This window comes from Mustela erminea, chromosome 19, assembly GCF_009829155.1.
Source record: "Mustela erminea isolate mMusErm1 chromosome 19, mMusErm1.Pri, whole genome shotgun sequence".
Classification (NCBI taxonomy): Eukaryota; Metazoa; Chordata; class Mammalia; order Carnivora; family Mustelidae; genus Mustela; species Mustela erminea.
The window spans coordinates 42,475,954-42,491,975 of NC_045632.1; the positions used below are offsets into that span (position 1 = coordinate 42,475,954).

The 16,022-nt window shown below is 57.4% G+C and overlaps 1 protein-coding gene across 2 annotated transcripts; it reads right to left on the bottom strand.

Moving 5' to 3' along the window:
• Positions 1-61: 61 nt before the first annotated feature.
• On the bottom strand, positions 62-15,905 carry FHOD1 (formin homology 2 domain containing 1). Of its 2 annotated transcripts, XM_032324289.1 has the most exons (24): positions 15,604-15,905; positions 8,039-8,145; positions 7,609-7,673; positions 7,216-7,283; positions 7,037-7,142; positions 6,866-6,960; positions 6,487-6,598; positions 6,306-6,400; positions 6,048-6,191; positions 5,789-5,934; positions 5,448-5,705; positions 5,302-5,325; positions 4,868-4,921; positions 3,884-3,999; positions 3,193-3,797; positions 2,705-2,860; positions 2,298-2,480; positions 2,088-2,207; positions 1,849-2,010; positions 1,263-1,453; positions 979-1,171; positions 736-898; positions 460-660; positions 62-386 (listed from the first exon to the last, which is right to left on the bottom strand). In XM_032324289.1, the coding sequence occupies exons 1-24, from the start codon at positions 15,802-15,804 to the stop codon at positions 304-306; spliced, it is 3,648 nt and encodes a 1,215-aa protein (XP_032180180.1). In that variant the 5' UTR covers positions 15,805-15,905; the 3' UTR covers positions 62-303. The 2 variants fall into 2 exon arrangements, with proteins under 2 accessions (XP_032180180.1, XP_032180181.1); XM_032324290.1 differs by lacking the exons at positions 4,868-4,921; positions 5,302-5,325 and having other exon boundaries at positions 15,604-15,904.
• Positions 15,906-16,022: the final 117 nt, after the last annotated feature.

Genomic DNA, 16,022 nt, shown 5'->3' on the forward strand with positions numbered 1-16,022 from the left:
TGGTACTAGCCTCCACCTGCAGACCGAGTGTGGTGGGTACCTTGAAAGAAGGAAAAGGCGCTTGGGTTGGCTATGAAAACTTTATTATACTCCATGTATTCAGGGAGCTTATACAAGTACTTGTACAAGTACACACACACGCACGCACGCACGCATAGCTAATACTGCTCAAGGCATTGTCCACTGGGCACAGAGTGGCCCTGGGGTTGAAGAGGCCCAGAATTCTGCTGATCCCTCCTCGCTCTCTAGTCTCTTGCACTGCAGGCTGGGGCCCCAGTAGGTAGGTGTCCGGAGGCAGGGCCTTCACACCTCCAGGCCAGGACCCTTGCTCAGTCCCAGGGCCTGCACCAGGTCCTCTCCGAGCCCGCTCTTCAGTGTACGTCTCACTGCAGGGACAGAGCAGGGTTGGAGGGGGTTGATGGAATAAAGGCGGGTGGTGGGCATTTGGGAAGTACTCACAAGACTTGCGGTTGCCCCGGGAACGTTTGCGCTCCCGAGCAGCTAAGGCACGAGGACTGCTCTTCGTCACTGACTGTACCAGCAGATCCATGATCTCATCGGAAGTGTCACTGGGTAAATTGGAGCCTGGGGGTTCTTCTGGGGGTGCAGTGGAGGGCCCTGTTGCTGTCGGCATGACTGGGGAGCTGCTCTGGACCGTGCCTAAGGGAGGCCAGATGGGGAAGTCAGGTCATGGTGACTGCAAAGCCCATTGCTCCCAGTGGCCATAGGTCCCACCTCTGCTGCGGCGGCCATGTGTGGTGTCCTCTGGCTTGCTTGTCAGCAGACTCTTCATGCTGGCGTGACTGTCGGCATCACCCCGCCCTGGCCCACTGCCCACAGCCACTGGGACAGATGGGTGGTTGGGGGCTTCCCCAGCCACACCTGAGAACTTCTCTGTCTGCAGAAGACAGAAGGATGAGCTGGGAGAGGGGAAGGGAGCCACAGGGCGCGGTAGGCCAGACCTGAAAGGGTGCCCACCTCTGTGATCATGCGGCCCCGGGTCTTGTTGCGCTCCCGGTAAGTGGCACGTTTCTGCTGCTGCTGCAGCACGCGTTCCCGGCATGTGCGGTACTCCAGGGCAAACTCGCGCAGCGTGTGGCAGAACTGCATGATGCGCACTTCCCGGGCCGCGGGTGCCGTGTAGCCCAGGTACAACAGGAAGGCGTGGAACCTGGGTAGGGTGGGGGAGGGAGGGATGGTGAGTCCGGCGTGGGGTTTGAGGGTGGCGGTGGTGGTCCTGCCTCTCTGGCCCATGTGCCTACCTATTGCAGACACGGCGGTGTACTACCCGCAGCATGGCAACACGGCGGCCACACTGGGCCAAGAAGTGGGTGAGGCGGGCACGCAGAGCTGGGGACAGCTCATGCTTGGCCAAGCTCCGTAGGCTCTCCTCAGCTGCCCGGCTCCGACGCTCCAGCTGCCCCAAGTTCTCAGTCAGCTGCTCGAAGTCCACCTGGAAAAGCAGGGGGTACACATGCTGTCCCCCCACAGAAAGGCACCACCTGTGGCTGCCTCTGTCAGGTCAGCTGGCTTGGGCCCAGATAGCCAAGACCTGGCCTCCTGCCCTCCAAAAGCACACAGTCTAATGCAGGAGAAGCTAATGTGGAACAGAGAAGCTTTCTTGGGGGAAGTGGTGGCTGAATGGAGACCCAAAGACAGTAGGTGTGTGCAGCCAGGCCAATAGAGGAAAGAGTGTTTCTGGCCAAGGACACAGCCCACGCAGACACCTCTAGCTGAGCACACTCTGGCACAACAGCCCAAACTGTTGGGGAGGGAGAGCCAGCCCCAGGAAGCAGCACGCCCTTGTTTCCACGGCTGGGCTTAGTCACGCCTCTGGCTGGTGCTAACCTTGGCACAGCGGGTCAGGGCAGGGATTTCTGAGTAGAGGTCCGAGGAATCAGGCCGGGTCTGGAGCACCAAGGAGCAGAGATGGTGCAGCAGTGACTGCCGGCGCACGGTGTCCTTCACCTCTGATACCTTCTCCAGGTAGCTCAACTCGAAGCCGCTGCTCTGAAAGGACTCCATCTGAGCCTGGGCCTAGCTGGCTCCAGGGCCCTACCCCCCAGCCCTTGTGTGCTGCCACTCACCTGGGAACCGTTGAGGAAGTTGCCCACAGCCAGGAGAGTGGCCAGGATGCAGCGGAAGGTGGCATTTTGTACCAGCTGTGCCATGCCCACTTTCAGGTCAAATAGTGGCTCTGCGATTTCCTGGAGTGGGAGGTGATGGAGGGACTCTCAAATTACCTGGTCCTCATGCTCACCTGGCCCACCTTCTGCCCCACCCCATAATCCAAGTACCCGTTCCATGCTGTCATAGTCCAGCTTGAAGGCCCAGAGTTGTAGGCGGGCGGCCAGGCCTCCAATGGAGGCAAGGGTCATCAGGAAGTTCTCAGCTGGGCCCAGGGGTACGTCAGGATTGGCTTGATGGGCCTCCTCGATCTTCTGCCGTTCCTCCTCCGTGGGCATCATAGTCAGCAGTTTCTGAGGATGCAGCCACCACCCCAGAGTCCCTTCAGTCCTGGCCTGAAGCTTTAGGCATTGTTTTGGACTCATCTCTAGGTCATCCAGGGGATCCCCAGGGTCTGGGGACTGCTCTAGAAATACCAAGCCCATGCCCACCACTGGAGGGACAGGAAATGCCCACTGACCAAAGGAGAGGGCCAGACCACCCACCTCCCTCCCACCCCCCTAGCTGGTATCCCCACCTCAATGCCATCCTTGCTGACAGCAAACTCATCAAAGTTGAGCAGGGCAGCCTTAATGACATGCACAGGCGGCAGGGTGGTTAGGCCAATGTTGATGGCGTTACTGCGCTTGGGGTCCAGCACTGTGGTCATTGTCCGGCGGCCCTCACCAGCTTTCTTTAAGGTTGGGGAGAAGGGTGGTAATGAGATTGGGAAAAGAACTAGCTAGGGCAACAATTGAAGAGGGCACTCTTAAATCCCCCTTCTAAATGGCCAGGTGGTGGGGTCACCCCACAACCAGGGATCTGGGATGTGTGAGGCCTTGTGATGAGTTGAGATTCTAATTAGGGCTCTACTGATACCTTGTTGAGAGACCTTGGACAAGACTGGATGCCTTTCTTTGCCTCGGTTCCCCCATGTGGGAAATGAGCGGCAGGCAGTTCTGACTCTTAAGCTCTGATTGCCTCCTGTCTCCACTGGGGTTACCCTACAGATGAGGGTGGGTTTACCTTGGAAGGCAGCACGTCCTTGGCACGGGACTCAAACAGGTGTTCCAGCCGGGCTGTGTCCACTGAGACAGGTTCCAGTGAGGCCCACAGGGTGGGGCAAGGCCCAAAACGGCTCCCAGAGCCTCCGTGGCCCCCAGCCAGCTTTAGCTCCCGCCAGAAGAGTTTTACTGTCTTCCTCTTGCTGGGGAGGGCTAGACCATCAGGTGCTGAGGGAGGAAGTGGGGCAGCCGGAGGTGGAGGTGGTGGGAGTGAGCCTTTGATGGGTGGGGGAGGTGGGGGTGGAGGAGGCGGGGGGCCTCCAGAGAGCGCAGGCAGTGGGGGTGGTGGGGGTGGGACCCCTTTCACAGCCTCCACAGCCTCCACATTCAGCATGTCCTCGTCTTCATCCTCCCCCAGATCTGAGAAGTCCAGGTCTCCAATGCAGAGCTTGGGTACACGGATAGGAAACTCCTGAAAGGGCTCAGCCTTGGGGCTTGGTGGGGCCAGTGGCACCTTGGGCTCTGGCTCAACGCTCCGCTGGGCCCGGAGCAGACCTCGGGGGACAGGGCTCTGGGGTGTTCTGGGTGCAGGGCCTGGTTCTGGGGAGCCCCATAGTTCCCGGGTATCTAGAACAGAGAAGCAGCTGTTAGCATCATGCCCTCTGTGGAGCAACAGGGCAACACGAGTGGATTCTACCCACCCGCCTACTTACCTGGGTGTCCGTCGGGCTCATCGGCCATGGCCCCAGCCAGTGTCTCTGCCCGGCCCTGGGCCAGTGCAGCCTGCTTCTCTGTTTCCGCCGCTGCCACATTCTCCAGGAACCGGGCTCTGGAGGGAGGCACTTGTCAGTGAGGATGTATGACACAACCTAGCCCAGGGTGGTGTACATGCCTTACTGGGCCCCTGGGCACTGCCCCCAATTGCAGGCACACACAGACACACAGGGGAACAGTTCATGCGCTGAGCAGACCCAGGACTTACCCCCCAAGGCCAGTCCCTGTTCAGTCCTCCATATCTGGGGAGGGTCAGTACCAACCAAGCATCCCCAGTTCAACATATGGGGAGAAGTTCTGCTTAACGTCTAACTTGCAACCTTGCTGCTGTTCATGTTCACTGTCTTGGTTCTAGACAAGGACCCTCAGAGCAGGGGTAGGGGACAGCTGTCTCATGCCTGGTAGCTCAGAGAGCTATGACCCATGCCCAGAAAAGGGCCTAGTAAACAACAGGCTTTAGCTTGTGAGGCTTATGCTTTACTGACTGAGCTACCACAACAGGCACTCAGTTTATGTGGAAATAATGAACGTGATCCAGTGTCTTTTTTCAGCCCCTCCAGCCTCTTTTGGCCCTTGGTCCCTGCCCTTCCCTCAGTCCGAGGTGGTTTCTCTTCCCCCACACCATACAGCACCCTAGACACCCTAGATAGCTTATGATCCTGCCTTCTTCCTGGGAGAATGGGCTCCAGGTTGGGAGTCTGTGTCCTCATTTCTGGTTGAGGCTGTTAAGATGTCACTATCAAAGCACAGGGACCACTATGGAATTGCTTCCCTAGGATAACAGAGGAGGCATATATCTGGGAGAGGGTGGGCCTGAGAGTCTCCCAGCTCTGCGGCATGAGGCGCATGGAACCCCCGCTGGGGGAAGCAATGCTGAAGCCCTGAGCACATGGCAGGCCTGGCAGGTTGGCCTCTGTACTTACTCCAGCCTGGCCTGCTCAGTAGGGGACTGAGGGACAGGTGGGCTCTCTGGGGCCCTGGGTGGGGGGGATGAGAGGAAGAGATGGTAATTGTGGTGCCTGCTCCACTCCAAAGCCCAGCTGCTCATATCCACCCAGAGCTGGGTGGTGATACCAGGGGTTGCTTCCCAGCCCCCGCCGGAAGGGGAGGTGTGGAGGAGGCAGGACATGAGGAAACTGGAAATGGAGGGGAGAGACTGACATGAAGCAGAACAGGGAGCAATAAGAGACAAAGAGCAGAACAAGAGAGTCAAGGGATAGCAACAGAGAAACAAGGGGGGCCAGGGGATAGATGACAAAGGGGCAGGGACAGGTAGAATGCCAGAAAGAGATGAAGACAAGCAGCAGGAGGAAGGGGTCCCGTCAGAGCAGAACCCCACCCCTCAGCAGTCACTTACCAAACAGGAGCAGTTTGGTGAAGTCTGGAAAGAAAGAGAAAGCACGCGTTTGGGCAGAGGAGTTTGGGCAGAGGAGGCGGAGGGGCTCAGAGTGCGGGGACAGCTGGAGAGAGGACTCTAGGGGCAGTCTCTATCTCCCTGCTTACTTGTAGATGCTCCTCTCGCTGGAGCTGTCGGCTGAGGGCCCCAAAGAGATGGCAGGAAAGAGGTTCACCGAGGTACAGAGGCCAGAAGCTGGGCCCGCAGGTTTAGGGGCCAGGCTGGTCGACAGGGCAGGGCCAGCAGAGTAGGTGGAGATTACCGCCGAGGAGGGGTCTCCAGGGCTCGAGGCGGGGTCCCCTGGGCTTGAGGGGCCTGTCCGAGGTGAGGCAGGGCCTGTGCGGCCAGTTGCGGGGCCTGCAGGGCTAGAGGTGGGGCCTGTCAACTGACAAGGCCACGACTGGGCAGATCCAGCCCTCCCCATGTGCCAAGGCAAGTTCTCTCTTACCAAGGCTCCGAGGGGCGCACAGGGCAGCCCCCGCCTTCTAGAGACCGGCGGCTTCTCTTGCCCTCCTCCGAAGAGGGCTTTCTGCGTTCCCGCCGCCCGCCTGCAGTGGCTTCCTCAATGTCTCCATCCTCCAACCGCAGGGCATTCTAGTGGAGGTGGACCCAGATGTGAGCCGCTGAGACCCACATAGGTAGGGTGGGGTGCTGGGGAACTGCGCCTCTTCCCTCCCCTCCAGCCGTGCCCAGATGGCCCAGCCTACCTCATAGAGCACAAGCTGTGTGCGCAGGTCGAAATCAGTCCCCGATGCGCCCAAGTGGCGCTGGACCAGAGCTTCCATGCCCTGCTGCTCCAGGGCATCTGTCACATCATAGAAGGAGTCCTGGTCTGGAAGTGCTGCCAGTGTCTAGAGGGCGGGGATGGGAGGGCAAGGCTAAGGCTGATGGAGACTGGAAATTAGGAGCTTTAGGGGCCTAGAATTGGCATCTCGTTCTCCCCCCTTCTCAGGGCCCCCCTCCACCTTGTTGATGAGGGTGACTGTGTACACCAACAACTCGGGGTCAGCGCCATTCTTCTCCTCCAGGATGGACACCAGATTGGCCCAAGGAAGAGAGCCTGACACACAGAAAGGGGAGCGATCATACAGGGACAGGTAGGAGAGAGGGCTCCGAGTGGTCGGAGAGGAAGGGACACTCTCTTACCTGTGGAGCTGGCCACAGAGTTGACGGCACGGATAAGCAGCGGCGCATTGCTCTCTGAGTACTCCACAAATACCAGCAGCAGCTTTAGGGCCGTTTTCACCACCAAGCGGGACTGGGGGGAGGGGTCACCACATATGAGTGGGGCTTGGGCCAGACTTGTGCCAGTTCCTGGTGGGGAGGGTTAAGGGCTTCTGGGGCTGGACCCAGAGAGGAGAGTCTAGGCACAAAGACCCTGGCCCCAGACCCAGGTACTGGAGAGCCTTCTAGGCTTAGAGGAGCCTTAGACTTACTCCATTCCAACCCATTTTAAAGAAGAGGAGACTGAGGTCAGAGAGAGGCAGTGGGAGAAAGGTGCATGGCTATGTGGAGGGCCACTTACCACGCTGGCACACAGTGTGTACAGCCACTGCACGGTCTCACTGTGGGCCACCACCCCCAGCATCCCATCCACAAACAGCATCAGCTGGCCTAGTGCTGGGGACACAGGGACAAGACAAGGTCAGGTAGGGGTTGCCAAAGGCAGGGGTCATGAGGGAGGAAAGGGGCTGACCTCGGAGGATGTAGCTCTGGTAGTTGTGGTCGGCAGCAGCACCCACACGGATCAGGCAGCTCAGCCCCTCCGAGTGCACAAATTCAGGCACCAGGTCCTTGTCCTCCTGGGGACACCATGGGGGAGTTTAAGCAGGGCTCAGGCTGGACGCCCAACCCCAGCCCTCTTCTGGGCCTCACCTGGAAGATCTGCTTTAGTGAGAAGAGGGAGCGACGCAGCTCAGGGCCACTGGAGCCATACAATTTTTCTGCAAGGGGTAGGTGGACATGGAAACCTCAAGGGGGCACAGACACCCTCTTCTACTGGAACACAATCCCCCACCAAAGAATATTCTAGTACTCTTGAACCCCCAGCCGCCTCCTCCACTGCCTGACTCTGGGCAACCCCCATCGCAGTTTAGCTGCAGCATCAGCCCTTGGCCCTGGAAGGAGAGGTCAGGATAGGAATGGGGAGGGGCTGCACATCCTGTCTCCCATGTGCCTTGTCCACTGTCCAGCACAGGCCTGAAAGAAATTGAGCCAGTGGGGTTGGGGAGGGGGGATTCCCGGACTCTAATGCCCTCATACACTTACCCAAGATGGCATTGACCCTCACAGAGAGTTGAGTACGCAGGATGAGTGTAGGCTTCCGCCCTTTGCTGGAATCAAGCAGCCTAGTCAGCAGTTTCTAGGCCATTCCTCAAGGGTCCCTGCCCCCATACCAGAGCAGCTAAAGACCACTCCACATGCCAACCCTGGCCCAACTCCTTCCTTCCTAACAAGAGGATGTGTGCAAACATAGGTATCTCAGGTATGTGCAAGAGCCCCTCCCCACTAGTCCAGGGCATCAGGTAACACTGGCTAGGTCTTGGGATTCCCCTTGCACACAGTCCCCTGGGGTGGCAAAAGGTAACCCATACCCCAGGCTAGAGATCAGGTGTCCTGGCTGCTGACACCTGAGCCAGCCCCTGGTGGAAGCAAGGCTGGGGGCCAGCCTTGCCTTCCCCGTCCCATCAGCTCTGACCTGATCTCTTCATAGAAGCTCTCCAGCATCTCCCGCTGCTCTTCCAGAGACAACTCGGGGTCCAGGTAGTATCCAGAGGGAGACACTTGGAGGGCACAGTCCTCCAGCTGGGGGCAAAGGGAATAGCTGTCAGGGGTGGGAAAGAGGTGGCAGGGGTATGTTTGAAGACCCTAGGACCTCCCGACCCCCACTCAAAGAGCTGGCAGAGTGGCAGACCACAGGGAGCGCTGCAGCCACGCATTCCTCCAGCAGCCATTTCTCGCAGGCCTACTACATGCAGCGCACCCCCCCCAAGGTGCCAGGCTTTCTGGCCCTTAGCACGTACTATATCTTCCAGCTAACACCTACCCAGTCTGTAGGTTTCAGATCAGGTAATGGTTTTTTGGAACGCTCTCCTCCACTCCTCTAGCCAATGCTATGCCACCCATTCCATCCCATGTGTGCAGCAACATGTGAGGCCTTCCACAGAGCGTGATACTATCCTAGACCCTACTCTTCTTCCCCACTAACCATGGGTTCTCTGGGTCAGGCACCATGTCTGTCTTGCCCTATGCCATATCTGCAGAGCCCAGCACAGCATTTGGCTCACACTAAGTGCTTACTAAACACTGTTGAGCTAATGAACATGAATAAGGAAAAGGAATAGAGAGAAGATGGGAGGAAGTTCCTGCTTTCGAGGAAGTTCACAGCCCTGGGGTGATAAGCTGCATCCACAAAGCATTCAAGCCCAGGGAGAAAGTGTAAACCCAGCTGGGAGAGGTATGTGTGTTGTCTCCCTGAACCGAGGTGGTGAGGAACTGCAGGTAATACATGGGGGTAAGTCCCTCTAAGCCTCAGGGTCTTTGCCCTGCCCCATGGGAGCTGGACCTCAGAGGCCTCCAAGGGGTCTCTTGAAAACCAGGTTTTAGGGTCTGACTCAGTCAGTCTGCACTGGGTCCCTGAAACCTGCATTGTACAAGGCACACATCCTACCCACGTGTCTGTTTCCCACATATCTCTGCTGCGCCCTGAGCCTGGCTCCGGTCCACCACTACCAGGTGTGACACTGGCCTCTTGAGAAATACCTGTAGAGAGGGCTAGTGAAGTGACTCCAGAGAGTCTGACGGTTAGCAGCACTGGGGGTAGCACAGAGCCGGTATGCAGGGCTCAGCAAAGTCCCCTTGAACTGAGTGGTCCTGCTCCTTGATGTAACATGGCCCAGGGAGAGCCCACCTCTGGAGAAGCAGGGTGTTTTCTGGCTTCCATCTTACTGCGAAAGTCAATCCCATCATTTGTTCTGTTCTGTCAGCCCTGCCCTGCTCTGGGCCCAGTCCAAGGGCTTCCAGCTGCCCTTGGTCCCCTGGGTGGGGGAAGGGAGTCCAGAACCTGCCCCTACCCCTGTTTCTGCTTTGCACCCCTGCTCACGCCTGAGAACCTGACCTAGCTCCTTCCTGGCAGTTCAGCATTGAGGCGCTTGGGTGACACCCCCTCTCCCCGCCGGCTCCCCTCCCCCACCCTGTCTCGCCTGGGACATGGGACATAGGACAAACACTCCAGCCTGTTCTCTGTCCCACTTCCTGCCTGGCTGCCTGCCCTCCCTTGGGCGCCTTGGGCGGGCCTGGCCTCTCTCCCCTCCCTGGGAGCAGAGTCATCTTCTCCAGGGCCTACTAGCAACAGGCCTGAGATGGGGAGGCAAGGCCCCAGGGCTGGGGTGCTCCGTCTTGGGCCAGCTCAGCTGAGGGCAACCCCACATTCCTCCTGATCCCTTTTCCCACATGGTGACTCAGCAGCCTGCCTTCCCCACCCCCATCCAAGCACAGCTGCATCTCCTTCCACCTTGGACTAGAGGATCCTGGGACTCTAGAGAAACATCCACACACCCTGCCCCAGCCCCAGAGCAACAAATTCCTTCAGGGATCCCCCAAATCACACATCTATAGAATAGCTCACTCATTCAAACATTTATGGACCAGGCTGGTTTGAGGTGCTGAACACACAGCAGGGAAGAAGAGAACTGCTCCTGCCTGTCCCGCCTTCCAGCGGAGGCAGGCAGGCTCCCCTCAGGAAAAGGCTACAAATGAATGTAGAAGTATAAGTGCCATGAGTGCAAAGCAGAGGGGTGGAGTGCTGTGAAGGTAAACACTGGGGGCGATCAGATTATACCTGATATGTAGTTCCACACCCAGGTTCATGGTCCGGTATATATATATATGCTCTGCTGGAGCACAGGTCCAAGAAGCACACCCCCACAAAACTCGGCTCCAGCAGGTTCTCCTCCCCTCCTGCAAGCACATTTGTGTGCTCTCATCCCAAGTGAGCAGAGAACGGCTCTCTCCTTCCAGAGTGCCTGCATAATACTTGGGGTAAGGTCCTGAAGGCCAAGTGCTCCATCATCAGTGGCCTCCCTAGAGAAGTCCTCAGGTAGCAGCCAGCCCAAAGCCTCCAAGGATGGTCCCTCCCCACCCCAACCCAGCTGCCTGTCCTGGGTGGAGAAGGGGGAGGGTGGGCTAAGGTGGCAAAGAACAGAGACTTCCTGCCAGCTGGGTGGTGCTTGTCCCTCACACCCCTGGCCCCTTGCTTGGGTCACCATTCTGAGAGCCAAACCTCTGGGGCTTGTTTCTCACACCCTGGGGCTGAGCCAGGCCAGAATAATCCTGCTGACAGTGCTTAGGGTCAGCACAGGGCCCACGTGGGCCCACATCCTCGACTCCTCCTGGTTCTTGTCTTGCACGCTTCTCTGTGTCTGTCTTGGAGTGGAGCCCTCTCCATTCTTCCCAGGCTCAGCCCCTCCCTTCAGCATCGAGCCCACTTTTCTCTTGGTTCTCTGCGCTTAGGCTTTTCTGACAGCCTAAACCAACTCATTCCATATGGTGGGTTTTTTTTTGTTTTTTTTTTTTTTTAAGATTTTATTTATTTGGGGGCGCCTGGGTGGCTCAGTGGTTTAGGCTGCTGCCTTCGGCTCGGGTCATGATCTCAGGGTCCTGGGATCGAGCCCCGCATCGGGCTCTTTGCTCCGCAGGAAGCCTGCTTCCCTCTCTCTCTCCCTCTCTCTCTGCCTGCCTCTCTGCCTACTTGTGATCTCTGTCTGTCAAATAAATAAATAAAATCTTAAAAAAAAAAAAAAGATTTTATTTATTTGTTGGAGAGAGAGAGCACACAAGCAGGCAGAGTGGCAGGCAGAGGCAGAGACAGAAGCAGGCTCCCTGCCAAGCAAGAAGCCTGATGGGGGACTTGATCCCAGCACCCTGGGATCATGACCTGAGCTGAAGGCAGCCGCTTAACCGACTGAGCCACCCAAGCATCCCTCCACATGGATTTAAATTCAAGAACAAACTTAGAGGACCATGGTGTCTACTCCCCAGTATTTTTCATAACTACAAATCAGGTGAGAACGAACACTAGGGGCAGGGAAAGAAGATGGAGCAGAGGGCAGAATTACATGCTGAAGGACTCCTCTTCTAGGAAATAATTTGGCTAACTGCTTTTTTTTTTTTTAAGATTTTATTTATTTGTTCATGAGAGACAGAAAGAGAGAGACAGAGGCAGAGGCAGAAGGAGAAGCAGGTTCCCTGCTGAGCAGGGAGCCCGGGATGTGGAACTTGATCCCAGGACCCTGAGACCATGACCCGAGCCGAAGGCAGACACCCAGCCATCTGAGCCACCCAGCTGCCCCATTGCTAACTGCTTTTTTCTTTTGCTTTCCTATAAACATGAGACCCTTTTGGCACCTGGCTGGCTCATTTGGAGAGTATGCAACTCTGGATCTTAGGGTCATGAGTTTAAGCCCCACATTGGGTATAGAGATTACTTAAACAAACAAACAAATAAACTTTAAACATGAGATCCTCCTTCTACTGTTATCTTGGTTTTCCAACTAGACCACGACTTCCTGGATGAGACACTATGGATGGGACTTGAGGAGGGAAATCCACATTAGTTATGCCTCCTCTGTGTCACATACCAGGTTGCTTAGTTGTTTGATTCTCCTGCTATTCCTTTTTTATTTTTTTTTTAAGTTTTATTTGCTTACGTACTCTCTACACCCAAAGTGGGGCTCGAACCCACTATCCTGAGATCAAGCATCAGATAGATACTTTACCAACTGAGCCAGCCAGGTGCCCCTCTCCTGATAATCCTTTTACAGGTGAGGAAACCAAGGCTCAGAAACTCAGTGAATATACCCCAGGCTGCACAACCAGGAATGGAACCAGGGCTAACTGACCTAGATCTTGGGAGCATGTAGTGTTGCTAAGGGCTGAAGACCACCCCTCAGCTTTCTGGACTCTGCAAATACCCCAAACTGGTCTTTCCAGTTGTAGCAAGGGAACACAAATGAACACATACGCATCATACACACCAAGGTAACAGTGCCTACATCTGCAAGGACCTAGGTCCTGGGGTCCTTTACCAGGCTGCATCTCAGGCTCCCTAGCCCAGAATGACCAGTAAATTGGACATGGACGGTGGTCCCAGAGAAAGCTGGGAGAAGCCATGACTCATGTCCATATCCCAGTCTTCTAGTTTCCCCAAAAGACCTCCATATCAGGGAAATAAAGCGCTCAGTTCATCACCAGAGCACCCCATCTTACCCTTAAGACTCATCTGAGACCCCTCCAGTTGGTCCCTGTCCCAGCAGATCAGGTTCACATTTTAGCCCCCTTGCCACATTGCTCCTGAGAGGTAAACTGAGGCTGGAGTAGAGAGGGTGCAAGGGCAAGAAATATTCCAGGACAGTGCCACCCCTGTCCTCCTCTAATCTTTAGCCACGGCTGGGGAAACAGTTACTGGTGATGGACAGATTTCTAGGGCTATCCCTGCTGCTAGAAGTAGGTGGCTCCTCAGCCCTTTGCATCAGGATCAGAGCGGCTCTCAGGTCTCTCTGCCCGGAACCCATGGAGAAGAATTCTCTGTCTCATATGTGGCAGGGCCTTTAGGTGTCCAAGAGGGGCTCCTGAGGCACTGCCCAGAAGACCAAAATGTAGCAGAGCTCTGGGTAGAGATGAAATGCATGGCCAGAGGGTCAGGTTCTCCCCTGGGCAGGGGCACGTTCCGGGGCTGAGAGGTTTCTGCACTGAGGGAAGACAGATATTTGTAATATTCCCCAGCGGACACCCAGCGTGGCCCAAGGCACTGCCAGGACCCTCCCTACCCCCTCACCCCTCCCACTCCCACCCAAGGCCAGGAGATGAGTCAGAGGCTGTGGCAAAGAGCTTCCTCCTAGACTAGGAGGAAATGAGCAAGGCCTTCTCAGATCTGAAAGCTCTAAACGGTTTAAAAAGGAAGCCCCCAGGGGAACTCTAGTGGCTAGGCCCAGCCCAATGGGGTATGTGGGGTGGAGCTCCAGAGAGAAAGTGGGCTGGGCCTTCCTACATTCCCAGGGAGGGAGCAGGGTCTGCAGGGATGATGAAGGTCAGTGCCCAGAGTGGGAGGGCAGATGTCATCTCTTGACTGTGTCCTGTTTCGCTGTTGGACAGATGTACAGAGGATAAAGTATTGAGTGGAGACCCCCTCATTATTTCTGCTCTAGGCCTGAGATGGGAATGCTTGGGTTTCTGGGCCACCTCTTCCCTCTTTAGGGCTATGTAGGCAGGCTTGAGTCATGTCTGTGCCCTTGGGGCATGCGCTTATAGGAGCAGGGGAGGAACCAGCTGTTGATATTTCCTGCAAGGAACAGCCCTGCTCCCCCTCTCTCAACCCTCTGATGTCCCTGCCCCTACCCTATTCTCAGCCCTTCTTCCTCCAGCCTTCTATTCTGGGGCTGTGGTCACAGTTTATATTTGGGATGAGCACATCACAGTGTATCTGACCATTCCTGGCAGAGCTGCCAGCCCCAGGGAATCCTGGCTTCAGGCACAGTGGTAACTCAGTGTGCCCACCAGCATATCCTGCCTGTGGGGGATATGGTAGTCCTCAGGTACACCAACTGGGAGATCCTAAAGGTGGGGAAACCAGGAATACCTGAGGTGGGGAGTTCATACTTAACACATTCTACATCTGAGCTCTGTAGTGTCTTTAGCTATGAAGTACAGAGCACCCGGTGCATCAGGGAGATGGGTCCCTAAGTGAGGGGAAGAAAAGGGGGTGGGTTCTTTTCTGTTGCTGACCTCCCAAATCTGCCTCTAATTGGAAAGAGGGCGATTAGGGCTAAATTCTGTCCTAGAGTGGGGAGTGGGAGGAATACTATGTTTTCTGTAGTGCTCCGGGCTTATTTCAGCACCAGGAGTTCCAGGAGCCCGAAGGCAGGAACTCAGACCTGGTTTAACACCCCTCTCCAGCGCCCATCCTGAATTGAAGGTGGCCTCGGGCTGGACGTGATCCTTCCAGGCCCACCTCAGGTTGCCCCTTTGAAAAGGGTGAGCAAAAGGGGTTGCATCAAAACTCTAAAGTGGGCAGTGTGCTGCAACCTTCAAGCCGTGGCCTTGAAGCCCGGGCTCTGCCCGGACACGCGCCACTCCCCCGGCGGATAATCTCACCAACTCTCCCGCCCGCGCTCAGAGGCGGGGCCGGCCCGCAGAACGAGGAATGCAGGCTGGGGGCCCGGCGCCCGGGGCACATTCCAGGGGAGACCCCGGGCCTGGGGGGCAAGTTTGCGCAACTCGCCTCAGCTAAGGCTGATAGCGGGGGGGGGGGCAACCCCGCCAACTCCTTCTCTTTTTCCTCAACACTCGGTGTATACTGGCTGGCGGGGAACCCTGGTGGGGGTGGTAATGCGCCTCCCCGAGTACTGGTCCGGAAACCCAGCGCGCCGGAAAGCGCCTGCAGGGGGCTGAGCGCAGGGAGCCGGAGGGGAGGTAGGGCCAACCATCTGGAAAAAGGCCTCTCCCAGCGCTGTGCACGAGTCGGCTCCGGGACGCAAGCAAACTAGGGCAGGCTGGCGGTTTAAAATTAGCCCGGCCCGCCCCCTCCCTTCTAGCCGTGGGCCCGCTGCGGCTGGAGTACGGGATGGTGGGGGCGGTGACTCAAAGGGCTTTTCCACCAATGCAGACACCAGCTAGTTCTCGGTGTGTCCCGGGCCGGACCGGTTCCCCGGGACTCATCTCTCCCCGAGAAGCCTCTCTTCTACTGGCACTCCCAAGCAGGGCCCCCACCTACGGAGGCAACATTCTACCCGGCAGGACCCAATCCAGCCTCCAGAAACCGCTGGAAGCCTTGGCCGCCCCCAGTGGCCCGCCCCCTGATCCGCCCCTCCTCTTGGTCCCGCCTCACCTCACCTGAAGCAGGTGGAAGCTGGTCCTTCCCCGGCTCCAACTTTTAGTCCGCTACCACCCGAACACCTACTGTCCATTTATCCAGATCGGTTACCCAGGCAGACAGGCCCCGAAGAGACCCCGAACAACTCCCCAGGTGGGCCTCACTTCGAGCGGCAGCCGGAGTGGCGCAGACCACAAACTCCCATCTCCCTTCTTCAGCTTCCCTTAACTTGAGAGGCGTCCCGCGAAAGAAAGGCAGCGTGGATCTTGAGTCCCCAGCCCAAGACTTTCCCGCAGAAGCGCACCCGCTCCAGCCTCTCCCCGAGGGTTACTTCCCAAAGGCTTTCAGGGCGCCATGAACCTTTGATCGCCTCCAGTCTCCCCGGGTCTCCTCACCTTCAGTGGAGCCGCCAGCAGGCGGTGCAGCGCGGGTATCTGCGCACCCAGGGGCAGCGCCCCGTCCAGGCTGCAGGTGGGGGCCCGGCGCGGCTCCGGGAAGTTGGCACATGCGAAGGGGTCGGTGTCCTCCAAGTACTGCACCCGCACGGTCACCACTGATACCGGGTCCCCGTCTCCACGGTCTTCCTCGCCCGCCATCGTTTGTCACTGGCTCACGCCGCGCCTCCGGGACCGTCCCGGCCCCGCGGCGGCGTCTGCTCAACTAGCTCCGCTGTCTGGGCGGGGTCGGAACGGACCGGCTGAGGAGGGGCGGAGCCAGACGGAGGCGGGGCCCAGGAAGGGGGCGGAGCCAAGAGTCTTCCCTGAAAGCGCGGGGAGGCGCAATCACTGCCAGGGGCGGGGCTTGCCGCCAGCCA

Bases quoted from the DNA above. Each gene is read 5' to 3' on its own strand.
- FHOD1 (XM_032324289.1), bottom strand. From the start codon at position 15,804: ATGGCGGGCGAGGAAGACCGTGGAGACGGGGACCCGGTATCAGTGGTG. The intron at 8,146-15,603 runs GTGAGGAGACCC...CTTTGCCCCCAG, and splicing joins TGCTGGCGGCTCCACTGAAG to CTGGAGGACTGTGCCCTCCA. The intron at 661-735 runs GTGGGACCTATG...GGCCTCCCTTAG, and splicing joins ACATGGCCGCCGCAGCAGAG to GCACGGTCCAGAGCAGCTCC.